The 26176-nt window shown below is 63.6% G+C and overlaps 9 protein-coding genes across 9 annotated transcripts; 6 read left to right on the forward strand and 3 right to left on the reverse strand.

The window, feature by feature from the left end:
- Positions 1–1695: 1695 nt before the first annotated feature.
- On the forward strand, positions 1696–2890 carry Q8F55_000376 (uncharacterized protein; the record flags this gene model as incomplete). The annotated part of the gene is made up of 2 exons (XM_069349029.1): positions 1696–2453; positions 2506–2890. The coding sequence occupies 2 exons, from the start codon at positions 1696–1698 to the stop codon at positions 2888–2890; spliced, it is 1143 nt and encodes a 380-aa protein (XP_069212573.1).
- Positions 2891–3525: 635 nt separating this feature from the next.
- On the forward strand, positions 3526–5055 carry RSM24 (mitochondrial 37S ribosomal protein mS35; the record flags this gene model as incomplete). The annotated part of the gene is made up of 3 exons (XM_069349030.1): positions 3526–3769; positions 4144–4505; positions 4867–5055. The coding sequence occupies 3 exons, from the start codon at positions 3526–3528 to the stop codon at positions 5053–5055; spliced, it is 795 nt and encodes a 264-aa protein (XP_069212574.1).
- A 1080-nt stretch (positions 5056–6135) lies between these two features.
- Positions 6136–8147, forward strand: Q8F55_000378 (uncharacterized protein; the record flags this gene model as incomplete). Its single annotated transcript, XM_069349031.1, has 3 exons — positions 6136–6280; positions 6352–6438; positions 6658–8147. The coding sequence occupies 3 exons, from the start codon at positions 6136–6138 to the stop codon at positions 8145–8147; spliced, it is 1722 nt and encodes a 573-aa protein (XP_069212575.1).
- A 270-nt stretch (positions 8148–8417) lies between these two features.
- ARO7 (chorismate mutase aro7) lies at positions 8418–9630 on the reverse strand (the record flags this gene model as incomplete). Its single annotated transcript, XM_069349032.1, has 5 exons — positions 8418–8782; positions 8923–9227; positions 9294–9315; positions 9353–9478; positions 9537–9630. The coding sequence occupies 5 exons, from the start codon at positions 9628–9630 to the stop codon at positions 8418–8420; spliced, it is 912 nt and encodes a 303-aa protein (XP_069212576.1).
- Positions 9631–10018: 388 nt separating this feature from the next.
- Q8F55_000380 (uncharacterized protein) lies at positions 10019–13752 on the reverse strand (the record flags this gene model as incomplete). Its single annotated transcript, XM_069349033.1, has 4 exons — positions 10019–11998; positions 12047–12895; positions 12948–13532; positions 13588–13752. The coding sequence occupies 4 exons, from the start codon at positions 13750–13752 to the stop codon at positions 10019–10021; spliced, it is 3579 nt and encodes a 1192-aa protein (XP_069212577.1).
- A 1484-nt stretch (positions 13753–15236) lies between these two features.
- On the forward strand, positions 15237–16706 carry Q8F55_000381 (uncharacterized protein; the record flags this gene model as incomplete). Its single annotated transcript, XM_069349034.1, has 3 exons — positions 15237–15779; positions 15815–15971; positions 16009–16706. 3 exons carry the CDS (start codon positions 15237–15239, stop codon positions 16704–16706), a joined length of 1398 nt encoding a protein of 465 aa, XP_069212578.1.
- A 155-nt stretch (positions 16707–16861) lies between these two features.
- On the reverse strand, positions 16862–18891 carry Q8F55_000382 (uncharacterized protein; the record flags this gene model as incomplete). Its single annotated transcript, XM_069349035.1, has 10 exons — positions 16862–16956; positions 17002–17101; positions 17146–17308; positions 17355–17558; positions 17609–17905; positions 17941–18180; positions 18227–18475; positions 18522–18547; positions 18605–18703; positions 18754–18891. 10 exons carry the CDS (start codon positions 18889–18891, stop codon positions 16862–16864), a joined length of 1611 nt encoding a protein of 536 aa, XP_069212579.1.
- Positions 18892–19396: 505 nt separating this feature from the next.
- On the forward strand, positions 19397–21710 carry Q8F55_000383 (uncharacterized protein; the record flags this gene model as incomplete). Its single annotated transcript, XM_069349036.1, has 7 exons — positions 19397–19427; positions 19500–19693; positions 19740–20052; positions 20098–20218; positions 20259–21226; positions 21266–21528; positions 21573–21710. 7 exons carry the CDS (start codon positions 19397–19399, stop codon positions 21708–21710), a joined length of 2028 nt encoding a protein of 675 aa, XP_069212580.1.
- Positions 21711–23537: 1827 nt separating this feature from the next.
- Q8F55_000384 (uncharacterized protein) lies at positions 23538–24122 on the forward strand (the record flags this gene model as incomplete). Its single annotated transcript, XM_069349037.1, has 1 exon — positions 23538–24122. One exon carries the CDS (start codon positions 23538–23540, stop codon positions 24120–24122), a length of 585 nt encoding a protein of 194 aa, XP_069212581.1.
- Between the last annotated feature and the right edge of the window lie 2054 nt (positions 24123–26176).

Genomic DNA, 26176 nt, shown 5'->3' on the forward strand with positions numbered 1-26176 from the left:
CCCGTTCCTGCGCGTTCCTCTCGAAGCGACCTGGCAGCAAGCCTCGGCGGCGTCGCTTATTCGGCTGACATATCTGGTCGCTAGCTGCCTGCTCGACGACGACACGCACCCACGCGGACACGAGCGCGCAGCTGCCTGCGCTCCCTTGCAACGAGCAAAGGCAAGGAACAGACAGGAGCACATGCGCCGGTGCCTCGACGGCATCCGGCGTGCCTCGTTCGTCATCACGCCCGAGGCCGGTGCCGTAACGCCTGCCTACTGCGGCTCGAAACACGATCCAACCAGCACAGCACAAACCAACAAGCAATGATGATGCGTTCGTGCACATGTGCATGTGTTGTGTTGCGCTCAGCGGCGTGACTGCGCGGGACGTGTCGCGGGCGGCGGGCACACTGCCGCGGCTGCGACTCTGGGGTTGTTGCCAGGCTCTCGTCGGCCCCACTGTCCCGCGCCGCGCCCACAGTCCCCGCCCACGGCTTGTACAGCTCCTACGGCTCGTACGGCTTCTAAGGCTGTTTCATCTAGGCGCGCGGTGCGACAAGTGTTTGTGATGCCCCGCTCCCCGCGCGCGCACGCCGACGCCACATGCGACGCCACACCTTCCGGTGCGCGCTCGTTCAATTCATTGACCTGGCGTAGCGGCGGATCGACGGCGGGTCGTCAAACGCCACGGCGGCAGAGCCGTCTCTCTCTCCCACGCCACTCGACGACGACGACACAGCAACGACAACAGCACGTCAGTGGCCCCGGCGCGTTTGTTTCGGGCACTGAGGCGAGGCGAGGCGCAGCGCAGCGATGACAGAGACATGACCGAGCGTCGCCCACGCCCACGCCCACGCCCATCGCTTCTGAAGCCGTCGCCCTGGTACGACGGTACGACCGCAGGCACCGGCTCCAGCAGCGTGGATGATGCGGCCGCCGTCGTGCTCAGAGTCTCGAACCAACCAACGCAACGTCGACGGCCGGCCGCTGCTATTGACGGCCTGGCGACCAGGGCAGAGGGCCGCTGGCGCTGCCGTCTCGCTGCCGTCATCTCGCAAACTCTATCCTCGAGACGACGCAGGCTGGTGTAGGGGCAAAAGTTTTTTTCTCTCCTCTGCATGCGGCTGCTGCTCGCTCACTCATGCATGGCCTCCTGGGAAAGCGGCGGCCAGTGTCTAGCCCAGTGGCATGCATGCGTGCGATCGGCGTCGCGACCAGACCAGACCAGCCGGCGGGTGTGTTGCGGCGACAAAGGGCTCCCCGCTGGTGCGCCATTGATGCTGCCGCCCGCCCGCGTCCCGCGCGTCCCCGCCCCCGTCGCCACACTAAGGACACGGCTACGCACTAACATGTCCAACGACCATGACCACCTTAGACTGATTGTATAATTAGTAGCACATGCATCACACTAGGTGGGACAGCCAAACCCCCAACCCCCAACCCCCACACACCCACACCCCACCTCTCTACCCATTGCATAAAGCATACCGCAGCACCCATCTACTGCTTGCTCAACGACGACTTGTCCCACTCACACACGCACACGCACAAACCGACACTCGCTCGCACTTTCCTTCGTTGATTCGACAGGGAGACGAAATAATTTCGACCAAACCCCGGCAGGCGTCGGTCGTCGAAACCCACCACCCACCACTCGACTCTTCCATCACACCACACTCTCGCCTCTCCCCCTCCCACCCCCGCCCCCACACAATGGCCACTCGCGTCCAGCACAACCTCCCCACGCTGCTCCCCCCCGCAATGTCGCGCTCGTCGTCGTCGTCCACCATCACACTCATCCCCTCCACACCCCCCGCCCACAAGGACGCCTTTGTCGACTCGCCCCTCACCGTGGCAACACCTTCCCTGCCCGACCACCCCGCCTTTGCCGCCAAATGCCGTGACCTGTCTGCAGTCAAGATCACAAAGCCCATCAAGGCCGTCTTCAAGGACGCCCTCGCTGGCCTCGACCGCCCCCTGCGCATCGTCGGCCTCCTTGCCACGTCCGACTCGGGCTGCCACATGTACGCCGACATGACGGCACGCGCGTGTAAGCAGGCAGAGGTCGTGTTTGACAAGGTCGATCTGTCGGCCGCCGAGGACGACTACGACGACAGTGCCTCGTTTGCCGCTGTCAGGGCAAAGATTGTTGAAATCAATGACGACTTGACCGTCGACGGCCTCATCGTCTACTTCCCCCTCTTTGACGCCGAGCGCGACGCCGAGCTCCGTGCTCTGATCGCCCCGCGCGTCGACGTCGAGGGCGTCCACCCGCAGTCGCTCGAGCGCTCATACGACCACGCGCCGTCGACTGTCGCAGAGCTCACCGCCAACCCTGCGGCAGCCACCGTCTACCCATGCACGGCACTGGCCGTCGTGCGCGCTCTCCAGTCGGACGAGGTCGGCATCTACAACTCGTACGCGTCGGTCGGCCACCGCTTCGCTGGCAAGACGGTTACGGTCATCAACCGGTGAGTCACTGAATTATCGCGCCTCGCGACGCAGCGCCACTGACACAATCAGATCTGAGACTGTTGGCCGCCCACTCGCAGGCATGCTCGCCAATGACGGCGCACGCGTGTATTCTGTCGACATTGACTCCACGCACGTCTACGAGCGCGACGCCGCAGAGGACAGGCACACGGTGACGGTCCACCCCGAGGTCAAGCCTGCGCTCGCGTCTCTGCTGGCAGAGAGCGACATTGTCGTCACGGCAGTGCCCGGCGCGTCGTTCAAGGCGCCCACGCTCGCGCTCCGCCCTGGTGCCATCTGCATCGACCTGTCCGAGCTCGGCAACTTTGAGGCCGACGTGCGCGACCGCGCGGGCGTCTTTGCGCCCCGCCTGGGCTCGGTCACCATCCTGATGCTCAAGCTCAACGCGTTCGTGCTGCGAATGCAGCACGCGTGATCCGACTTGCGTTTGAGACTTTTTTTGCATTCGGGGCGGCAGGCCACCCCGACGGACCACCCCGACCGGACTGTTGTTCACTATAGAGAGACGTAGGCGTTACGGCGTCGTCGTCGGCGCAGTTGTAGACCAAGCCACCCATTTACCGCATATCTACCCTATGGACTATTGTAACATTGCGAGTGGCGAGGGGGTAGGGCAGGGGAGAGCGCAGGGGAGAGCGCAGGGGAGAGCGCAGGGGAGAGCGCAGGGGAGAGCGCAGGGGAGATTGCGCCGTTAATGTCACGTCGGCGGGGCCGTCGGGGCGGTCGCGCCGCGTCGCGTCGCGCCTACACCGTGGCAATCGAGACAATGCTCAATCTGGCGAGTGATGAATGATCGCGGTGTGCGCGATGTGCCTCTGCGTCCCTCCCGCGACTGACGCGACTGCACGCGCCGGATCTCCATTCCACCCATCAGCTGACCAGGCGGAACCAAACAACGCGCGCGCCTACCCCCGTCCTCAACTTTCACCCGCACTCCGGCCCGCGCCTAAGTCCCACCCCGCTAGGCCCGCGAATTTTGCCCTCCCTCCGCACTTTCCGACTTTCTGCTCGACCTGTCCGCAACAATAGAGTCCACTCTCCACCACCACCATGTCCCTCCTCCCGCGCCTCCGCGCCCTCCCCCTGGCGCGCACGTTCGCCACCACGTCCGCCGCGGCGGCGGACAAGGCCACGGCCCAGACGCCCGCCAGCGCCGACTCGGTGTGGAGCAACAAGAACATCGCCGCGTTCCAGTTTGACGACACGACGTCGATCGGTCACCGCCGCCTGCTCGAGATGGACGCGCAGCGCGAGCTGTTTTCCAAGCTTGAGCTGGATAGGGAGGCGCTGTTGGGTGAGTACCGCCCGAGCGGCGAAGCCGCGAGGGGGGTGGAGTTGGCCGAGCGGCGAAACCGCAAGGGGGGAGTTGCCGTGCCGGAAGACGGCGAGCGCGACGGGCGGCGGCGAGGCAAAGCGGCTGCCGAGCGGCGGGCCTACGCTGGTTCTAGCTCGTAACACAAAGCAGCATGCTTCGCTTGCTCGGACGCTGGGTCAAGGACGCTGGGTCAAGGCAGCGGCAAGGCACATGGCCGCCGAGATCGACAGCAGCCCACCTCCATTGCGGCCTTGGGCTGCCAGTGTCCCAGAACGACAGCGGCAGGCCGTCAACGCCGCGCCAACTGCCCCTCCCCCCCCCCTGCCCACACCCCCGCCCACTAACCCCCCCAGCCCAAGCCCGCAAGTTCCGCAAGCCCAAGGGCACGATCCGCGTGACCTCCACCGTCGACCTCTCCGACCCCGACTCGCCGTACCACCAGAAGGCCGTGCTCGTCGCGCCCGTCTCGGCGCTGCCGCTCAAGACGCCCGAGGCCATCCACCGTCTCAAGCTGCTCGCCGGCCCACGGTGGTCGCCCGGACAGCCCGGCCGTGCCGAGCTCGGCCCCAACGCCGCGGGCGCCCTTGCCCCTGGCGCCGAGGACAAGCTTGGCAAGGACGGCTGGGTCAAGATTGCCGAGGAGAGGCTGCCTCTGGGCCGCATGAACCGCAAGAGCGTGTCGGACATGCTCGACAAGCTTGTTGAGGCGGCAAATGTGAGTGGGGTTGTGGGGCTCGTTGGTGTGGAGGCTGAAGCTGACGATTACTCCCTGCTCTGGTTCCGCTTCCTCAACGCTCCCACTGCCGATTCACCCACTATTACTCGACGCTCCCACTGCCGATTGCTGATCTCACCCCGCCCAATCTCGCTCTCCTTGATGCGATGCCCGCGTTGATGCCGCCAATCCCTGCTCCGCCACCGCCAATCACCTCTTCCGCCGGCCGCCGCCACATCCCTCCGCCACATCGCTTAACCATTCAACCCGGCCTTTGACAACGACAATCGTGTATCCGCGCTCTTGACACACTGCGGACGCGTATAACCTGCGGCTACACCCATTCCCGTTGCACCAACAGGACCCCAAGTCGCCATTGCCTGCCAACACGCCGCTCGACCCGCGCCACCTGCTCGCGCGTCAGCGCAAGAAGCGCCAGCGCGCGGGACAGCACGTCTTTGCGCGGGCCGAGGCGCTCAAGCGCCGGCCAGAGGTTGTCGGTGGCGTCCGTGGCTTCCCCAAGGAGTGGCTCCCAGCAACGAGCGCTTAAGGCGGGGGCCGGAGGGGGGAGGTGAGACGAGTGCTGTGACTCGCCCATGTAGTCGCCGCTGGGTGTACAGGGATGCACATTTGCATGGTTTGAGGGGGTGGGGGGTCCACGGGGAGTGGGTTTGTCGGGTCCGTCGAGGCGGACATGGTGGGGTGAGCGCAGGCGCATTCCACGGCTCGGCTGTTGGCGTCGCAGCAGCGCTGAACGGTGTGCACGGTGTGCACGGTGTACAAGGCCGTGGGTGCGGGGGCTAGTTTGCCGGTGTCTCGTGCACGAAGCCGATGACACCTCGGCGCAAGCGGCCGCCGCGCTTGTCACCGCTACTACCGCTCCGCTTGTCGCTGCCTGCGTGAGCACCCTCTGGCCAATAGCCTAGGCTGGCGAGATACCGTGCCGCCGTCGCTGCGTCGCTGGGCGATAAGCACACGCGCACGCCATCGCCGCGGCCCCGCAGCGTGTGGCAGCCGCGCCGCGCCGAGATAAAGGCGGGCGTGTGGAGAAGTCCGCGGTGTCGGGAGCGAGGGCCGCAGCGCTGCTAGTGCGTGCCGCTGCTTTGCGCTGGCTTTACGAATCGCAGCGTGTGGGGGCACCATCGCCGCTGAGGGCTGCGTCGTCCCGTCGTCGTCGTCTTGCGCCACGCGGGGCAAGCACACAGCCAATGCGCTCGCCGCTCCCTCGCGCACCGGTTCAGATCCGGACGTGCATCCCTTCAGGGGTGGCGGCGAGGCCCGGTCGAGCGTGGCAGGCAGCACGTGAAGCAGCCATGTCTAAAACTGGAATGCGCGCGCCGGCCAAGCTCGCGCGGCGCGCCTGATTCGCTTTTGGCCGGCTCGGTTAGCAGGCACAATCTAGTGGTGCTTTTTCTGCTGGTCGTCTGTCGTCCATTCGCGAGCGCAGCCAGGGGTCCGCGCCGACTCGAGCTGGCTGCAGGCAGGCTGCAGGCTCCGGGCCAGGCTGGGCCACCCCGCCCGCCCCGGGAAAAAAGCCTTACGGCTCGAGGGGCAGGCCGCCGCCGCCATATACAATGGAGCCAGCTCGCCTCCCGAAGAAAACTCACACCCCCACCCCCCCACAACTCACATGGACGCACACAAGGAGAAGGACGAGGGCGCGGCCTACGTCGAGCCGGCGTACGCGCCCGCGTACGGCGGCGACGGCGGCGACCCCGAGAAGGCGTACCGCGTAGACGTGTCGGGCACGACCATGCCGGGGATGAACCTGAACAGTGGGTAGGCGCGGGGTCGCCGAAGGCGGCCCCCGTGGCCAGCACGCCGGCCCACTGACACCCGCTCCCAGACCGCGGAGAGATGGAGGGCGGCGTCAAGCGCACGCTCAAGCAGCGGCACATGGCCATGATCGCCATCGGCGGCGCGATTGGTACCGGTGAGTAAGGGTGTGGGGCAGGGCGGGGCCGGCAGGGCAGCGGGGCGGGACGCACGCTCGTCGGGATGTAGCCACAAGATCCGGTGTCGTGTTCCGGACCAACGACGATGGCCAGCGGTGTGGCAGCGCACTCGGCTCCGATAGCCCTCGCCGATAGCCCTCGCCGATAGCCCTCGCCCACGTCGCAGCACCGTAGGCCACCGCTGACGCCGCCCCCAGGCCTGTTCGTCGGATCAGGCGGCGCCCTCGCCAACGGCGGCCCCGTCGGCCTCTGGCTCGCCTACTGCATCATGGCGTCCATGGTCTTCAGCATGATGGTCGCTCTCGGCGAGATGGCGACCCTCTTCCCCGTTGCCGGCGCCTTCACGCACTACGCCGCGCGCTTCGTCGACCCCGCGCTCGGCTTTGCCGTCGGCTTCAACTACTGGTACTCGTGGGCCATTACCACGCCGACCGAGCTCGTGGCCAGCGCCATCGTCATCTCGTACTGGGACACAAAGACCAACCCGGCCGTCTACATCACCGTCACGCTCGTGCTCGTGTGGCTCGTAAACTTTTTCGGCGCGCGCGCGTACGGAGAGTGCGAGTTCTGGTTCAGCGCCATCAAGGTCGTGACAATCGTCGGGCTGATTATCCTCGGCCTGGTCCTCATGTGCGGCGGCGGCCCGAACCACGACCCCATCGGCTTCAGGTACTGGCGCAACCCGGGCCCGTTCAACCAGATCGCGGCGGGCGACGGCGTGATTCCCGGCCGCTGGGGCCAGTTCCTCGCCTTCTTCTCCGTCTTCACCCAGGCCGCCTTCTCGTTTATTGGAACCGAAATCGTCGCCACGACCCTCGGCGAGGCCCAGAACCCGCGCCGCACCGTCCCCCGCGCTATCAAGCGCGTCTTCTACCGCCTCGTCATCTTCTACGTGCTCGGCATCTTCTTCATCTCGGTCCTCGTCCCGTACACCGACTCGCGCCTGCTCGACTCGAGCGGAGCCGGCACGGCCAAGGCCTCGCCGTTTGTCATTGCGATTGAGAACGCGGGCATCAAGGGCCTCCCGTCCGTCGTCAACGCCGTCATCCTCGTCTCGGCCTGGTCGGCAGGCAACTCGGACGTCTACGCCGCCTCGCGCACATGGTACGCGCTCGCGCTGCAGGGCCAGGCGCCAAAGATCTTCCGCTACTGCACCAAGAACGGCCTGCCCGTGCTCTCGATTGCGTGGACGGCAATCTTTGGCGTCCTCGCCTACCTCAACACGGGCGGCGACAAGGCCGTCCAGGCCTTCAACTGGCTGTACAACATCTCGGCCATCTCGGGCCTGCTGGCGTGGTGGGCCATCCTCCTGTCCTACCTCCGCTTCTACTACGGCCTCAAGAAGCAGGGCATCTCGCGCGACAGCCACCCGTACCGCGCCCCGTGGCAGCCCTACCTGTCGTGGTACGGCATCATCAGCTTCACCGTCATCATGCTGTTCAACAACTTTGGCGTCTTCCTCAAGGGCAACTTTGTGGCGTCAAACTTTATCGCGTCGTACATCACCATTCCGATTTTCGCCGTGTGCTGGATCGGATGGAAGGTGGTCAAGCGCACAAAGTGGATCCCGCTCGACCAGATCGACTTTGTGTCTGGCCGCCGCGAGCTCGACGAGATGGAGGAGCTGGACAGGGAGATCTACGCGCCGGTCAAGTGGTACGAGCGGGTGTCGAGTTACTTGTTCTAGGGGGGGGGCGTACGTGCCGCTCATATCCATCCCGTTCATCGCCGTCTGGCCCTGGCCCTGGCGCCTGGCGCCACTGTAGTTTGTATGCAAGTCATCGTTGCGGAGTGGGTGGTGGCCGGGTGGAGTGGGTGCTGGCCGGGTGCAGATCAGTCGGCGTGGTACTCACGGCGAGGACGCGAGGACGAGCGTCGCGGCCGTCTCGGATCGCTCACGCGTCGCGGTAGTCACTCCCACACAATGCATTCGATCGCCACGCGCCACGCCCCACGCCTACTTCTTCCCCCCCGCGAGCCATGCGTCAATCTGCTCCTGGGGCACGCCCTCGAGCCGGTGAACGAGGTAATCGACCTCGACGTCCTTTGTGAGTGGGATGACCCAGTCGCGGTAGAGCCCGACGACCTGCTCAATGTCAATCTTGCCGACAATGCCGTCGGGGCTGGCCACGACCTTGCCGTCGCCGTCCATCTCGCAGCCGTACACGCGCGCCTTGTTTGCCAGGCGGACGAGCAGCTTTGCCTCGACGGCCGGCTTTGTGATGAGGGCCTCGAGCGCGGCCTTGTTGGGCGGGGTCGCGAGGATGTGCGGGATGAAGTCGTGCGGCGCGTCGCGGAACTTGGACTCGGAGACGAACATGCCTGTGCGAGCGCGCGTCAGCGCGCGAGTCGGCGAGTCGGCGAGCCGGCGAGCCCGAAGGGCGAGCCCAGGCGAGCCCATCGCCTGGGACGAGGGCCGAGGCGCGGCGCGGCGCCTCGCCAAACCGGAAACCCGTGCTCACCAAAATGGATGCGCCGACTCAGCGCCTGCAGCACCTCGACGTCGCGCGTCGCCGCGGACCCGTAATTCCCGTCGTCGAGGCTCGCGTCGCGGCCCGAAATCGACAGGCGGCGCTGGCGCGGGCTGCCGGGCGGGGCCAGCGTGATGCCCGGCACGATGTGGTTGACGTAAAAGTCGAGGATGCGGTTGTTGACGTTGACGTCGGGGTGGCCCGCGGCGGGGGGGTACAGCAGCGGCGGGTAGGCCTGCACCTCGATGACGGGGACGGGCAGCTTGTCGCGCGAGGTGAAGGGGTGTTCGTCGGGGCTGCGGTGTCAGTGGGCTGCATGGCGGCGGCGCGTCGGCGCCAGTGCTGCCTTGGGGCCTCCTCACCTCGTGTAGCGGCGCGCCTTGGCTAGCTGTCAGCGGCACGCTCGCCCACCCCGACCCACCGTGGAAGCTCTCAATCTCGAAGAGGAACCACTCGAGCCATGACCCGTCCCACTGGATCTGGTCCTTGAACGCCCCGGGCTCGTAGATGCGCTTGTTCTGCGCAAACTGCGCGCGCTCGATCAGCACTGGGCGCGTTAGTACATCTCCTGCGCCCCCGCCCCACGCCCCCACGCCCCCACGCACAGAAAATAATCGTGTCCTCGAGCCGGATGAGCTGGTCGCGGATGTTGTTGATGTGCAGGATCTGGTCGACGCTCGCGCCGGTCGTAATGTTCATGTTGGGCGGGAGAAGCGGCGGGGCAAAGGTCGCGGAGATGTAACGGCGCGCAAGGGGGGCTGTTGTTGTCGAAAGGCGCGGCGGCATGGACACGGGCAACAGTGAGCAGGCAGTCACTCGACCCGATCGCGATTGCTGATTTGGTCGCTCGGCCGTCGCCAAACCCGCCGCCGCCGCGGCGGCGCCGACAACGGCTTTCCCTTGGCCTTTGGCCCAAAACTCGACTCGGCCAACCTACCTCCACCTCCACCCGTGCACACCCGCACCCGTACAACTATACATTCAGACCTCCCGTCTGTCATGATGGATGGCTACACAAGAATGCGCTACTACTCTCTCAACACGCTCATCGATGCACTACCTCCCCCTTCCCCTCCCCACCTGCGGCCTATCGCCGCTCAGCAGGCGGCCCCATAATCCCAATCACCATATCCCGGTTCCATCGCCCAGGGTTGTTGGTGACTGCTCCAGGAGGCTCGGGCTTGCGCATGGCCGCGCTGACCGGCAACTCCTTGTCCTTATCCGCACGGTTGCGCGGCATGACCAAGTGGCCCATCGACCGCCCAAACGTGTTCATCTTCGACTTGACCGCAGACCCCGACGGCTGGGACTGATGATGTGCGTGCGGGTGCGCAATGTGTGTGTGGATGACCGGCGGTGCTTCGCGAGGCGCCATGACGGGAACCCCGTCGCGAGGAGGCACCACAGGAGGGAGCTCACGCGAGAATGTCGATTCGCGAGGTGAAAAGCCCGGCCCGCGGTGCAAGAATGACTGCTCACGCGGCGATTGAGCAGAGTAGCCAGAGTCAGGCCGGGACGGCGCTGTCCCGAAGAACGTCGACTCGCGTGGCGAGTACGACATGTCATTCCGCGCGAATGGGGCTGCAAAGGTCGACTCGCGGTTTGTGAATGTCGATTCGCGAGGTGAGTACGCCACGTCGCGCGGCGCTAGCTTGGATGGAGAACCCGGCAATGCGTACGACTTGACAGGCGAGATCGGTGCGCTGCCTGGCGCAGGGAAGTTTGGCCGGTCAATCATGGTTGGCACCGGAGGAGGGCGAACCCCCGTTAACGACCCGTACGTGTTGGATCGAGGCGGCGGCTGAGCCAGCGGCGCCGCTGGCCTAGCATGCCACGTTGCTGTCGCCGACGGCATGTGCTCTGGCGGAGATACACCGAGCGCAGTGTAATGCGACTCGGATGACTGCTCAGGCGAGTCGAGCGAGACGCCAAACTCATCCGGTTGCCCACGGTACGTGTGTTGCTGAAGCGGTGGTGTAACCGGCCTCTCTGTCTCCTCAAAGCTCGGCACAGGCGGGACATCCTTGTCAAAGTGCGGTGCGTGACGCGCAATTGGAGTCGTCTTGGGTGTGATCTGTGGAGTAACCGTGTCCGATGACAAGTCGATTGGGGCAACCTGCGAAGTCTGAAACGTGCCTTTGTCGGGCGAGGCTTCCGAGGTAAACAGCATCTTCGCTGCAGCAGGCTCAGCGCCAGGCGGGAGGGAGGATGCTGATGATCGATTGGGGCTCGCTCCGTTGGCACCTCCCCAAGGCTTGGGCACCTGTGGCGAGTTACTCGTCATGGGCGACACGACATCCCACCAGCCGCCAGACGACCCCGCAGTCTGAGGCGTGGACACAGAACCCGAGCCTGTGCCGCTTGTTGGCTGAGGGGGCGATATAGGCGACTTGATCGACGGCAGTAGCTCGTCAACGTCGAAGCTGAATCCAAGATCAGGACCGGGCACAACGAGGTTCAATGTCGGAGGAGGCTTGTTCCGTACGATCGACGACGTTGACGCAGACAGGCCCAGCGAAGCCGCTGGCAGACGTGGCAGTGGAGCCACGCGGCGTGCAAACTCCGAGTCGACAGAATCCGAGTCCGTGTCCGTGTCGTACACTTTCTCGCTTGGAACCGACGAGTCGGGAGTGTCAGGTCGATCCGGCTGCGGGACATGTGGTTCCTCGTGAACGAACCGATCTTGAGATGGTGGACGATCTCTTGATGCGGGGCTGCTCTGCGATGTTGCGGCCGCGAGCATTCGACTGGTGGCAATGACTTGTCGAGTATCGTGCACTTCGTCGCTGTGGCTGGTCCTCGAATTCATTGGCAGGCTCGCTGAGCGGGCATGTGATTTCGAGGGCGAACGAATACCCTGCGGCGGTTCAAAGTCATCCTCGACCATGTATGTCGACGGCACGGCAGAAGACTTGGACCGACGGTGGCCAGCCGTGGAAGGCGATGACAACTCGCTCGTTCGGTTAACGCGGAACACGCTGCTGGGGTCGAGGTCCGGCCACACTCGAGGGTGGACAGCGAGATGTCTGGCGCGTTCAAAGACTGCTTCGTACGATCCATCTGGGAACTGATGGGTATATCAGCAGCGATCCAACTCATGTCATGTCCCACGTACCCGCTTCTCAACCTGGTCCACCAGGCCCTGGAGCCACGCAATAGTCTTCTCCTCGCTGACACCAGCCGTGATGCCCTTCTCTCGTTCCGTCTCAAGCAGCTCTTCGACTGCTTCCAACGCAGATCCATCATCGAGGCGCGGGTTGACGTACAGCGCTGCGGTGGTGCTACTGACGGTAGGCTCGCGGAGAGGGATGAAGTCTGGGTCTGGCAGAGACGGGATCATGTCGAGATACGTGTCGGTAATGGCTCGTGGCAGAGGCGATGCTGGAAGCGCAAAGGTTCGTCTGAGGTAGAGGAAGGTCGGCAGTAAACTCTGAGCATGCTTGGAGGGCATGCCCTTGGAAGCCATGCACAGCGAAGTCTCGATGTCGCCCAGGTCCTTGCCGAGCTGCTCGCGCCCCGTCTTGACCCATTTGTTCTTGAGCATGTACTCGCGCTTCTCACGCATGAGCCACTCAGAGAGGAGCTCCTGGGCGTAGCTTGCTATGGGCGTTGGGTCCGAAGGCAGAGGCAAGTGGCTGCTCTTGACTGGCGACGAACCTCCTAATGTCGGAGAGGAAGGCGACACCGGACTGCCTCCAGTCGTCCTCGGGCTGCCCTTCCTGTTGCGAAAGGCTCCCGCTTGACGCTCCGACGACACGCCGTATGAAGGCCCTCGTTGCATATACGAGACGGCAGCTCCAGGTCCCGCTTGCTCGATATCACGAACGAAAGCCGTGAGCAGCTTGAGGCACGCCGACTTGGACGGGGCGGGGAGCGGGACCGCGTACATTGCACGCAGCGGCAGGTGCGCACGAGCACGAGCCGAGTGGAACGCTGGTCGCAGTGCTGGTCGTCGGTTCAGAGTCTGCGCAGTCGTCAGTATGCCAGAGCTGTGCACAGAACAGATCACGACGTACCAAACCCTCGACGTATTCCAACTCCTTGCCAACGCCAAAGCGTCCCTCGCCCGCCACTCGTCGTCGAAGGTGCTGCACCAATGTGCGCTCTGCGTCTGTTGGAGTTTGGCGGAGAAGCTGGCGGGCAAGATCGGCAAGGGTAAAGTAGGAAAGCAGCATGCGAAGGGACAGCAGGAGGGCGAGGGCGATTTGTCGCTCCTCGTCAAGCTCCTCGTCGGACGCCACAGGGGTGGCCTGGACCACTCCTCTAGGACCGGCCAACTGGCCTTTACCGCGCAGCCCCTCCTCGATCTCGGTGATGCGCGCAGAGAGTTCTTCGAAGCCGTCGCGTCCCAGCGTGCCCTTGCCGCCGCGCCCGTACTTCCTCTCGCGGAGGCGCGTCTCCCGGGTAATGACATACTCGAGGACGACCTCGCGCATCTGCTGGACCGACGGCGTGGGCTTTGACACGAGGTGGGCCAGAATCGTCGCCGGGCTCGCCGAGTGCGTGTTTGAGCTGCTTGCCGCTGGAGGCGTAAGATCTGCTGGGGGCGGGATGTTTGTTACGTATTGGGCATGTCGGATCGATGGACTGAGACGCGGGAGCTGTGGACAGGGTGTCAGCAATGCTCGCTTGCTCGTCGCCGGCTAGCCAACCCACCCTGCGCTCGAGCTCGGTGAGCGAGACGGAGATGTCGTAGAGATTGTCGCCCTTGGAGCGGCGGAAGAGGATGTGCTCCTCGATGGCATCGGCGGCTTGGTCGAGCGTTACGAGATGGGACGAGAGGTGGAACACGAGCTCGCGCGGCAGCGCACTCGGCGACATTGCGAGGAGGAGCCGCGGAGGCGGGTGCGTGCTGCTGCTGTCGTCTGCGAGGGACACACGCGTTTTAGAGGCCCGGGTTGTTGGGTGTGTGTGTGTGTGTGCTGGCGCCGCTGGCCGACCTGGACGCGCCGTGTGGTGCGCGTGTATGAGGCGAGGTCTCTAGCCAAGTGCGGGCTGGCAGTCTTGTGATCTAGTGTCGAGGCGAGGCTGCGGCCGACATGGGTAGTGTGGTGGTGAGGCCGATGAAAGAGGTGGGGAAGATAAGGGCGCGCGTGCCAGGACAGGACGGCCAGAGGTTGAGGGGAACAAGGAACTGGTAACGATCCGGAGGGCAAGTGTGGTTGTGTGATAGCAAAAGGGAACGAACGACAAGGACGACGAGAGGGAGAGTGAGGAGAGGATACCGAGACGGAGGGTCGAATGTTGTCCAGCGGTTGGTCTAGGGTGTGGCCATCGGTTGGGTTTGGCGCCTCTTGCCGTGCCGTGACTGACTGACTGGTCTGGGGCGGGGGGCGACAGATGATCAGACTCGTCTGTGCGTTGCAGTGTGGGCAGTCGGACGGGCGGTCGGGCGGGCAGGCAGGCAGGCGGCGGCACGGTACCGCACGGACACCTACCGGCTTGACCGGGCGCGGGCAGCCAGGCGTCAGGCAGTCTGACGCGCGCGGCGCGACTGGCGGCTGCTGCGGCTACCGCGGCGAGCGGGAAGGCACTCAGGCGCCAGACGGCCAGACGGGACCAAACCTGGGCAGGTTGCCGGCACTGGCTTGCACAGAGTTTGCTGGGCCAGACCGTTCAAAGTGTCTTAGGGCATACAAGGGAAACTGACCGTGCCGCCTTTAGATTTATAAAGGGTCAGCCAAGCAACGAGGACGGGGGAGCAGGCAGGCAGTCTGACAGTGGCGTCGGGGATGGATGCAATGGATGGGTGGATGGATGCAGTGTTCAGCGCAGTCAACACACAGGCACACTGATCACCCCAGCTAGCACCTCCTTCCCCCTCCTCATCCTTGGCGACAACCATTTTAGCAATGGTGCCGCAACAACGATCGGTTCAACATTCCTTCGTTGCGTAGAGCTGTTCCCACGACCAAGTCGGACAGTCGGCGGGGCCCGTCACAAGCAGGTCCCAGTCCAGCCAGGCACAGCATAAGCAACAACAACAAGGACGCGTTTGAATGACGCGAGTACCGTCATGAGCAGTGCGTGTGGCACTGTCAGTGAGTGAGTGACAAGGCTGTACATGCACTCGCAGCGACGGCGACGGCGACGACCTGCGGGTGTGAGACTCGATGCATCCATCACACCACACACGCACACACACGCCCACGCTGGCTGGCGCACAGGCCACCATCGAACATGTCACACACCTGGGGCGCGCGCCCAACCACTCACTCCACCACACTGCAGGAACCACCACCCAGTGCTCATCACTCAACGACGCCTTCCTCGACCACTACTCACTCACTCACCCCGCTCTCACAATGCCAGCCGAGACTCTGAGCCGACTGCCGCGCTCAAAGTCGGTCCAGTCACTCCGCCAGCATGCCGCCGCCGCCCAGCCCAAGGACACCAAGCCGCCAGTCTCGCGGTCAACTACCGTACAGGGAAGCTCGCGCGCGGCAGTGCCTTCAGCCGGCACCAGCACCAGTACCACCAGCGTGATAGCCCGCTCTGCCCCCCGCCTACCCAATAGCCCGACAGGCAAGGCCTTCAAGACCGCTGCCCCGCCGCTACCTCCACCACCACCCAGCCCTTCGACAAAGACCTTCAAGTCGTCCATCGCTGCGCCTTCGGACCCAGCGGCCCGTGGCACAAGGATCACGACTGTCCGGCCGCGCCCACTCCACAAGGTCACCTCGCTGCCGCGCCTCACGGGCATGGGCAAGATGACGACCAAGGACGACGCCGCCGAGTCCAAGGCCAAGCTGGTCAGCTCAAAGCCCAAGGACAAGAAGAAGGCCGAGGCCGGCAAGGAGAACTCGGCCGTGTCCAAGAGGCCGCCGGTGCCGCCCCTCCCAGCTGTCGTACGTCTCCGCCTCGGATCAGCTAACACTGCCAGTTACCGCGCGTCGACTCGCCCGAGAAGCAGGCGTTACGGGTCATCACCAAGCCGCGTCTCTCGGAGGACGGCAAGGGGTTATTCGCGCCGCAGCGCAAGACGGCGGCGATGGCGGCGCCTTCCCTCTTCAGCGGCTCGAGTATCCGCATCCCCCGGCGTGAGTCGTGTGATGTGCTCCCCGCTGACACCAGCAGCACGGATCAAGCTCGGCCCAGCGTCGGCGCTCAACTCGCCGTCGATGCCGTCGCCCTCGCCCTCGCCCTCCAAGACCTCGCTCTCGCCTCCCCCCACGCGCTCCGTCTCGACCGCGAGCTCGCGCACCGCGTCAGGCGGCGCCTCGACCCCGTTCCTCGCTCAGATTGCGTCCACGCCGGGCGGGGCGCCGCCGCTCCCCGCCTCCACCTTACCGCCAGTCACGCCCGGGCTGCGGCGCAACGTCCAGCCGCCGACCGAGACGCCGACCATCTCGGCGCTGCTCGAGCGTGAGCACGGCGGCGGCGACCTCAGCCTCATCGACGAGGGCGACCTCAGCCTCGCGTCCATCACGTCGTTTGAGGGCCTGACGCCGCCCCAGCGCGCGGTGCACGCCGCCGTGCCCCGTGCCAGCAGGCTGAGCGAGGCGCAGGACCAGGTGGCGCAGCTCGAGGAGGAGAAGCGCGAGCTCGAGCGCCGCGTGGCCAGCATGCTCGCGGAAGAGGCCCGCCTCCTGGGCGCCGTCGAGCAGGCTAATCTCGAGCGAGATGAGGCGCGCAGTCGCTTCGAGGCGCACTCGGCACAGAAGAACGCGGCCATGTGGGAGTCGGTGCTCAAGGCCGCCGACGAGGCCATCGACGAGGAGCGCAACCTCCTCGCCACTATCGGTTTCCTGAGGGAGATGGTCACTGCGTTGTAGTTTGGTAAGCGTTACTCTAGGATCACGATAGTTTCTTGTAGCATGTGTTGATGGCAGTCGGGTCACAGCCTTGCGTCGAGTGCAGCTGGTGTTTGCAAAGATGAGTGGTCCATATGTACGTACGCCCTCTACGTATACTAAAGGCATACCAGATCCTACTGGCGGCCGCGAAGCGCCGAAAGAAGGTCGGGGCGCGGCTGCTGTCCTCTCCTCCGTGCCTTGAGGTGGTCGGCGACAAGGAACGCGACGTCTGATGTTGTCAGCTAACCCGCAGACTTGCAGATAGCGGACATACCAAGCGACTGCTCGTAGTTGAGACGGGGGTCACAGTGAGTGCGGTAGTTGAGGCTGAGGTCCTTGTCCGCAAGCTCCATCGAACCGCCGATACACTCGGTCTGGACGGGTCAGCGAGTGCGCCGCGACATGCCCTGGTACTCACAACCGAGTAGCCCTCCTCGTTGACCTCGCCAGTCAACTCGAGGTGGATACCGCCGAGGATGGTTCCCTTCTCGCGGTGGATCTCGAGCGAGCGGATAATCTCCTGGACAACGTCGCGGAAGTGACGCGTCTTCAGAGTTGGGTCGGCGGCAGACGTCTTGGTACTGAGAATGGTCAGAATGGCTTTCCCTCGCAACGACCGTCACTCACTTTCCGTGCATGGCATCGCACTGCCACACGACGACATGGTCAGTCTTCTTGACAGCGTCGATGTGGGCGGGGAGGTACTGGTCGACCTTGTCGGCGCCGTAGCGGCCAATGACGGTGACCTTGCCGGGGATACGGTCAGGGTTGACGACGTCGAGAAGACGGACGAGCTCGTCAGGCTGCATTGTAGGTCCAACCTTGACACCGCTTGACGCTCGTCAGACACGCATCATCAACAAGCGACCTCGCACACTCACATGGGGTTGGCGATACCGCGGAAGTACTCGACGTGCGCACCGTCCAGCTGGCGCGTCCTGTCGCCGATCCAGATGAAGTGGCTCGAAGTGTTGTAGTACTTGGGGCGCGGGAGCTGGGTGCTAGCAGTGGGCGAGGGCGCCGCGTTGGAGTCGGACGTTGGGACACGGGCGTGAGATGCCGAACGCGAGACCGACGGTGTGCCAGGGCGAGTAGGAGGAGTCGAGAACGACTGGGGAACGCCATCACCGCCAAGGCGGGTGAAGGCCTCCTCGTACTCGAGCAGCAATGCCTCGTGGCTGGGGATGAGCTTGGGCACAAGTCTTCGACTCACCTGGTGAAGAGGTCGACGGTCTCGGCTCCGCCGCGCTCCTGGCCGCCCGCGGTACCAGTGGCAATCTTCATGAAGCTCAGGCTCTCCTGGAGGCTCTCGATGACACTGGAGAAGGCCTCCTGGAGCTCGGGAGAGCGGACATGGGAGAACGACCAGTCAAGCGGCTTGTGGAGGTCGGCGAAGCCGGAGGCGAGAAGCGTGCGGATGTAGTTGATCGACGCCGCCGAGTGGAAGTAGGCGCTGCGGCAAAGGTCAGCCACATCACACGAGAAGCACACCAACGCACCCAAGAAGACGCTCAGGGTCAGCCTGGCGATCCGTGGGCTCGTAACCGTTGACGTTGTCACCACGGAAGCTAAGAACCTCCTTCTTCTCCTTGCGAGTCACCGTCTTGCCGTCGACGACCTCGGTGACGTCGAGCTCCACAATCTCGGTAGGCTTGGACCTAGGCTTGGCGTACTGTCCAGCAATGCGCATGACACGGACGACGGGGAGTCGCGAGCCGTGGAGGATAATCAAGGACATGAGCAGGATCCTGCACGTGTCAACAAACGCGCAACCAGACAAGACTCTTTGCTCACAATGACAGCTTGTGCTCGATGGGGGCCTGGAGGGCACCAAGGTGTCAGCATTCGAGTCGACAAACGTAGACATGAGCACAGACCTGCGAGCAGTCGTCAAAGAGCTCGGCGCAGTCACCGCCTTGCAGGAGGAAGGCCTTTCCGGCTGCAACATCGGCGAGCTGGGAGCGCAACCTGTCGATCTGTGGGTGTGTTAGAGCTGTACTTTCAAATGGATCACAGCACTACACACCTCGGCGGGGGCAACAAGAGGAGGGAGACGGCGCAGCTTGCCGAGGACGCGGTCGAGGTGAGCTTTGTCCTCGTAGATGACATCCTGGGCGATGGGCTTTTCGCGCCAAGACGAGGGAGACCACGAGTTTGTCGCCATGGTTGCTAGGGGTGCGCGTCGTCCGAGGTTGCGGTGGTAGGACGGTGCTGGGGAGAGTAGTCGTCAAGTGAATGGGACAAAGAGAATGGACGAGGTCTTTGGCATTCGAGTCGAGCTCTGCCGATGACAATGTAACAGTCCTCTTTCGGGTCGGCACCAGCCACCGAGCAGCAGCAGTGCTCGACTTTCGAGTCAGGGCAAAGTCACGTGTCTTGCGGTGTGGAGACCCCGGAGTTGACGGGAGCAAATAGTGTGTGAGACGGCCCGCGCGGCCCACCAACCGGCCCACGCAGCGCGCAGTGCAATGTCGACGAGGACGCGAGATTGCAATGATGGACGACACGCACTCTCCATTGTCATCACAACGCCTGGACCACCAATCGGTTACAAGTCACGGCTACCCTTCCCCCCATCAAGACGGCCCTCCTTTCGTAACGAATAAGGCTCACCCCGCTCCAACCTCCTCGTCCTCCCCCATCCCTGTCACGCTCCAAACCTCGACATCATGTTGGATCACATCTCCATCTCACACCAGAGTATGTCGATCCCTCGTAACACTTCGACCGGTTACACACACCCGCGTGCAAACAGCTGACACTCACCTTCAGGCGGCCTCATCCTCTGGTCTCGCTCCTTCACCCCGGCCTTTGCATCAGTCGCTTCGAGCCAAGCATCCCCGGTTAACGCCCTCATCCGCGAGGCGCTCATCGAGGGCAAGGCCCAGAGCGAGGAGGAAGGCTTCGAGAAGGACGGCTACAGCGTGCGATGGACCGTTGAGAACGGCTTGGGTTTGGTCTTTGTTGTGAGTAACCTGAGCACCCGCGCGTGCTCGCTGACCTCCGCTCCAGGTTGTGTTCCCCGCCCTCCTCCCCCTCACCTACATCCCCCAGCTCCTCCAGCGCACGAAGCAGCTCTTCCTCTCCCTCTTCCAGCCCTACCTCGAAGCGCTCCTCGATGCTCTCGCCGACCGCGCGGCCGTCGTTGCCAAGGGCGGCCGCACTGCTCTCCAGATCTTGGGCGGCAAGATTATCGACGAGCAATGGGACCGCATCTTCGACCGTTGCCTGAAGAGCTGCGAAGACAGTGGGCCGAGGAGGTCTACCCGTGCATCTGCCGCTCAGCGTCAGCTGTCGCTCCAGTCTCCAGACTCGGGCTCGGATAGTGAGTACAACTGTGCAGGCCCCTGTCGCTCTGCTGATCCACCAGCCCCTGGCCAGTCGTCTGATGGAGGACAAGCCGTGACTGCCGAAGAGATAGCCAAGAACGTGGCTGCACTCAAGGGTCGCATGAAAGGGCGAGGCAAGGGCGGGCGCGGTGGGCGCGATGGGTGAGTTGAGAAGCAATTGGAACGGCAGCTGACCTCTCAGCATGTCCCCTTCTCCGGGCCCGTCGTCCCCCAACCCCAACCGCAAGGCATCGTCCGCCAACTCGAAGCTCATGCGCAAGTGGGGTGATTCGCCAGTCAGCGCCCAGGACATGGCTTCTCTCGACTACTCGACCCCGGCTCCCGAGGCGTCTTCCATCGATGTCGGCGCACTTATCTCCACCGACGCGATGGGCACACGGACGTCGACTGGTGCCTACGAGGTCGCCGACTGGGACTTCCGCCGTGGAGCTGCCAGCGGCGATCTTCCCACCGAGGAGGAGATCTTGGCGCGACGAACCAAGAAGCTCGCGATCGACGACGACGAGCAGGACGAGCAGGCCAGCGAGTCGACGTGGTCCAACATGTTTGCCCGCCTGGCTGGAAAGAAGGTGCTTACCAAGGAGGACCTCCGACCAGTTCTCGCCGACATGGAACGCCACCTCATGTCCAAGAATGTTGCCAAGGACATCGCCGAGAAGCTGTGCGAAGGTGTTGGCGCTGCACTTGTTGGCAAGAAGCTCACCGGCCTTGCCAGCGTCAAGTCTCAGGTTCAGTCCTCGCTGGCTGCTTCGATGACTCGTATCCTTACGCCCAAGACCTCGACCGACATCCTGGTCGACATTCAGCGCAAGAAGGCTCTCCCGTCTTCCGTGGCGGCTACCGATGCCCCTCCCGACCCCTACACGCTCACCTTTGTTGGTGTCAACGGCGTCGGCAAGTCGACCAACTTGTCCAAGGTGTGCTTCTGGCTCCTACAGAACGGCTACCGCGTTCTTATCGCGGCCTGCGACACCTTCCGTTCGGGTGCTGTGGAGCAGCTCCGCGTGCATGTTCGCAACCTCGGTGCCCTGGGCGACGAGCTTGGAATGGGCCTGGATGCTGCTGCACCAGGCCAGCGCCGCATCGAGCTTTACGAGCGTGGTTACGGCAAGGATGCCGCTGGCATTGCCAAGGAGGCAATTGCGTATGGTGAGCTGCTCACTCTCAGAACATAGCTTACACTCGCAGCCAAGGAGAACCGTTTCGACGTTGTCCTCATCGACACTGCGGGACGTATGCAGGACAACGAGCCGCTCATGCGCGCTCTTGCCAAGCTCGTGTCGGTCAACAACCCTGACAAGATTGTCTTTGTCGGCGAGGCGCTCGTCGGCAACGAGGCGGTTGACCAGCTCACCAAGTTTGACCGTTCGCTCAAGGACTTTTCGTCTGCGGGCGGAGTGTCGCGTCGCCGCGGAATCGACGGCATTCTGCTGACCAAGTTTGACACGATTGTGAGTTACAGGATCTTCGCGTCGCCACCAACTGACACCTCTAGGACGACAAGGTTGGAGCGGCCTTGTCCATGACCTATGTCACTGGCCAGCCGATCCTGTTCGTGGGCTGCGGTCAGACCTACACCGACCTGCGCCAGCTGCGTGTCAACCATATTGTCCAGGCCCTTCTCAGCTCGTGAGACAGCGACCAGAGTGGGCGAGGACACCAACGAACATGACACATGTTTGTCTCTCTATGCATTGTATCATGCCTGACAAGGTTACAGTTGCGAGACATGAGGTGGGCGGGACGGACAAGGTGCCAGGCGTCGCGCCACTACACACAGCCAGCTCCAGACTAGCTTTGTTCGACAGTGGGCGCGCTGATTGGGTGACGAGCTCAAGATCCGCAGTGATTTCAGGAACTTATGCATAACGTGTTCGATTTTGATGGCTGCGGGACGGCTGCCACTCTGACGGGAGCAATTAGCTGCGCGAGTGTGGCAGCGCACTGACAAGCGCGATGCAGAGCGACGCGAGCTTGAATACGTGCAAGTGACCCAACAGGCGCAGTGTTTGTCTACTGCCACATTTAGAGTCGAAGAGGTGGGCTATGACGTCAAGGTGGGCGGCTGGCAGCGTCATTTACTTACCCTGATTTTGTGATGCTCTCCAGCCAAGTTGCAGGGACGCGACTGCTGCAATGTTTGGTCACGCCGTCACCTCCCTGCCGCCCAGGTCTGGCCACCAAGCGGTGCTGCTGGCTCGAGAGGACCACCAAACCACTGCACGACACGCTGGGAGGGACGCTGGCACTGATGCATCTGATCTACGGGCGACGAACGGGGCGGCAGGCTGGATGCGCGGCCGGCGCGCGTAGGGGAAACGAGCAAGCCAGCGGACGGTGCAATATTCGCGAGCGGGCTTGACAGGTCTGACGCAGCGGTGCCGACGAAAGGTTGGTGGGGTGGGGTACCAGACCGCTGGCTGGTGGGTGGGTGTGAACCTGCCAGTGTTTGGGTGCCAGGCGCGGCGGCAGCACCAGACCAGCGGCGGGCGAGACGACCAGCCGGCAAACCCCCCCGGCAAAACGAACAAGACGAGGCCGGGCGAGCAGACACAGACAGACGAAATGACACGGATTCAGGGTCCGTCTCGAGCAAGACGCGTCAAGACGAAATGCCAGCCAACCAACCGTCCTGCCGCCGCCGCTGGGTGCTGCGCAGCAGCGAGCCCAGGCAGACGAAGTAGATTCCCTCACAGTACGGGCAGCTAGCACTGCCAGGCGAGGGGTGCCAGGGTCCAAACAACAGACATAGAGGCTCGCGGTTGCGGTTCAGCGTGAGGAGGACCAGCGAGGTCGAGACACGGGTGACGGAAAAACATGCAGATGGGCGTCCAGCTCGTGGTGCGACGACGCAGTGATAGCGAGGAGGTGCCGGGACAACGAGGAAAAAATCGCCAGAGGTCGAGGTGCGGTCAGCAAGCTGGAGGGAGGATCTGGTGGTGCTGGGCCGGTGGAAGATGAGCCAGCTCGTGTGGGCGAGACGGCACCGAGTCAGGCGGCACCGCCTTGCGAGTCAAGAGCAGGTGCTGCCGCGACGCAGCGACGCAGGCAGCGGCAGGCAGCACGCCAGAGGGGAAGCAGGGGCAGCACGCAGGCAGCAGCCCCCGGCCACAGCTGTACCCGGCTGAGGCAAAGCAAAATCAGCCGCGAATGCCTCCGCCCGCTGGGTGCTGCGGCACCGTTGCTACTCATTTCATTGGCCTCTTGCCTCGACCCTGCACTCTTGCCCTGCCCTCTTGCCGTCTTAACACCACCCTCCAGCACGACAAACATCCCCCCCAGGCTGCCAGCTCGCCACCCACCCAGGCGCCATACTATTTAACCTGCCAATGCAACTTTTCGTCTTCTTCTTCTTCATCAATCCCACACTCCACACTTCCACACTCCTTCCGCCTCACCGCACTCTCTCTGTTTTAATCAAAACACACACCCACCACAAACAAAAAAAAAACATCTCAACATGTTTGGATTCGCCTGCGTGAGTAAGCTCGCCAAGGTGTTCAAGAAGAGCGAGAAGAGGGGGGGAACTCTCGCTGCCTCTTCGACTCCGGTCGTCGAGGAGAAGCCCCTCGCCCCTTTTGTCAAGTCTCACATCGGTCAGTGGAACATCCGCAACATGGAGCTTGACGACATGCCGGATGACTTCCTTGACCGCATGGATGACGAGGACACGGTGCCCGCTATGACGCGTACCTGGACCTTTGACCGCATTGGCCAGTTCGAGCTCTGTGACGACCCGGAGATCATCGCGGTGGCCCTCGACCGCACGGAGCTGCCTCACCGCCTCGATGTTCATGTCGGGCGTGAGCTTCTCTCGGACGAGGCCCTGCTCATGAGCCTCACCCTCGACCGCACCGACCTCCCTTACCGGATCGAGGGGATTGTGCCATCCGAGTCCTTCGTCCCGTTCCACAGGAAGGTCCTTGAGGGCGTTCAGAACGTTGGGCTTGGTGACAAGGGTGGCCCCCTCTGCTGCAGCCCATGCTCAGCAGCCGCGGGAGGTTACGGTGTGGTCATGGCCAAGGAGTGCCAGCGAATTGCTTAGGCATTTCAAAGGTTTCTGCGGCCAGGGGGTTGGGGCGGTCTCGGGGTCTGAGGTGATATGGCACTGGGGAAGTTGTTTGTGGTGGGCGAGAGTAGTGCGGTGGGGTGGGAGGCGGAGGTTGGAGAGGGGTTGATCAGTGGGAAGGCTCCTAGGAGCTGGAACACAACTCAAAGGTTTTTCTGGTGCTTCGGCATCAGCATACCGGTGCTGACTTTCGAGTCTCGCCCGGTAAAGGCAACAAGGATACTCCTTTTTATGGGTTCCTTAGGTCTCTTTTCTGTCGCAGAAAGCAAGTTTTGCTTGGCGGTGCAATGAGTCAGACGCCGTACGGTAATCCACAGTCTACTGGGATTCGAGGCCTGCCATCACATTTTTTTCCCTTGTTCGTCTACTTGGAGTGCAGTCTCTCACGAGCTGTTGTTGGTTCGATTCCGACAAGGCGACTACTCTTGAGGTTTTCATACCTCGTCCATAGTCTTGTCGTACATATGCACACTGTATCCTCGAAAGCCAGAACTTGAGAGCCAGATCTAGACTGACAGCTGGGAGACGGCCGTCCCACCAGCCAAACACCACACCACCGCGCACCACCACCACCACACCACCACACCAAGCCACGCAGCAATCGTCCAGCAGCACCCGGCTGGTGCAAACAGACGTCCAATTCGCCCGGCCGCCTGCTTGCCCAAGCCATACGATAGCAACAGAGCAAGAGTGCAATTCAGTCCAAAGCAAGCATGCCTCGGGCACACTGCCACCATCTCGCCAACGTTTAGCATGCATAGATGCCCAGAGGCAGATTCAAGTCGTCATGCGCACGCTGCAGCCTGCCTGCACTGGACGATCCCTTCACAAAGCATGCACCGGCACGCGGGGCGAGGCCAGCCAGAGGGTGTGCTGGGCACCGCTGCTTCAAGGGAGTTAGGTGGCCTGGGAGGTGGTGGCCAGCGGCGAGGGCGGCGCGGGCGGTGGTGTGCCGGTCGCGCTGGTGGACGCTGGCCGCGGCTGGCTGGGCATGCAGGCGGGGGCAGGTCACTGGCGCCAAAATGCCTTGCCGTGATGGCGGTTTTCAGAGGGGAGGGGGGCGGCAGGCGAGGGAAGACAGGCGCGCGGCATGACGTCGAGCTGGTTCAGTGCTGCTCGACCGGCTGGGCCAGACCCGGCCGCCTGCACACCACCACCGCGCTTTCCGCCCACAGAGCGCACGGCACCCATCCACCGATGCATGGTGCATTTTCTCACACGCGTGCCAGCGTGCATGCTTGCGCAGTGAGCCTGCGCGGGCAGCTCGAGCGGGCCGTTTTATGACATTTGTCGCTGGGGCGTGGGGTTGGCCCAGGCGCCCAAGCAGGCTGGGGGGTGCGGCGCGCAGCGCTGGCACTGGGATTATGTGCTGCGGGTCAGTGGCCATTTTGGTGGTGGGAGGGGGAAGGGGGCGGTGGCCAGCCAAAAGTCAGGCGCGGGGGCACGACGGTTCAGTGGTCACAACCAGCCGGCCGGCACCTGCCTGCCTGCCAGCCTGCCTGCACACAACCACCGCTCCTTCCCCGTCCAGAATACACCACGCCCACTCCCCTATGCACAGGCAATTTATGGCAGGCGTACCAGTATGCATGCGTACGCAGCGACCATACGTGTCGCAGCGCGTGCGGGCCGTTTCTGTCATTTCCTCGCTGGCGCGCCGTGGTTGCCCCGCCGGCCCAGCGGAGCCTGGTATTCCCGGCTTTGAAAAATATACCAGCGTTCAGCAAGTGGGTGTGCAGCTCGCTGCGAGTGCACGGCAGCCTGCCGTGCGCTGGCGACGCGCTGCGCCGGCGAGCTGCTCGCTCTCGAGCTCGAGGCAGGCGGTACCAATGACGTCGGGGCGTACCCTGCCCCTGAGAATGAAATATTACGTCCGCAGGGAGCCTTGGGTCCCGCGCCTTGCCACGCCCAGCCGCGGCTCACACCCACGCGACTGATTTCGTGCCACCAACCACCTCCCACCACCTACCCCCTCCCACCACCACCACCACCACCACCCACCACCACCACCACCACTACCCACCCCGCCG

Source organism: Vanrija albida, assembly GCF_041260175.1.
Source record: "Vanrija albida strain AlHP1 chromosome Unknown contig_1, whole genome shotgun sequence".
NCBI lineage: Eukaryota > Fungi > Basidiomycota > Tremellomycetes > Trichosporonales > Trichosporonaceae > Vanrija > Vanrija albida.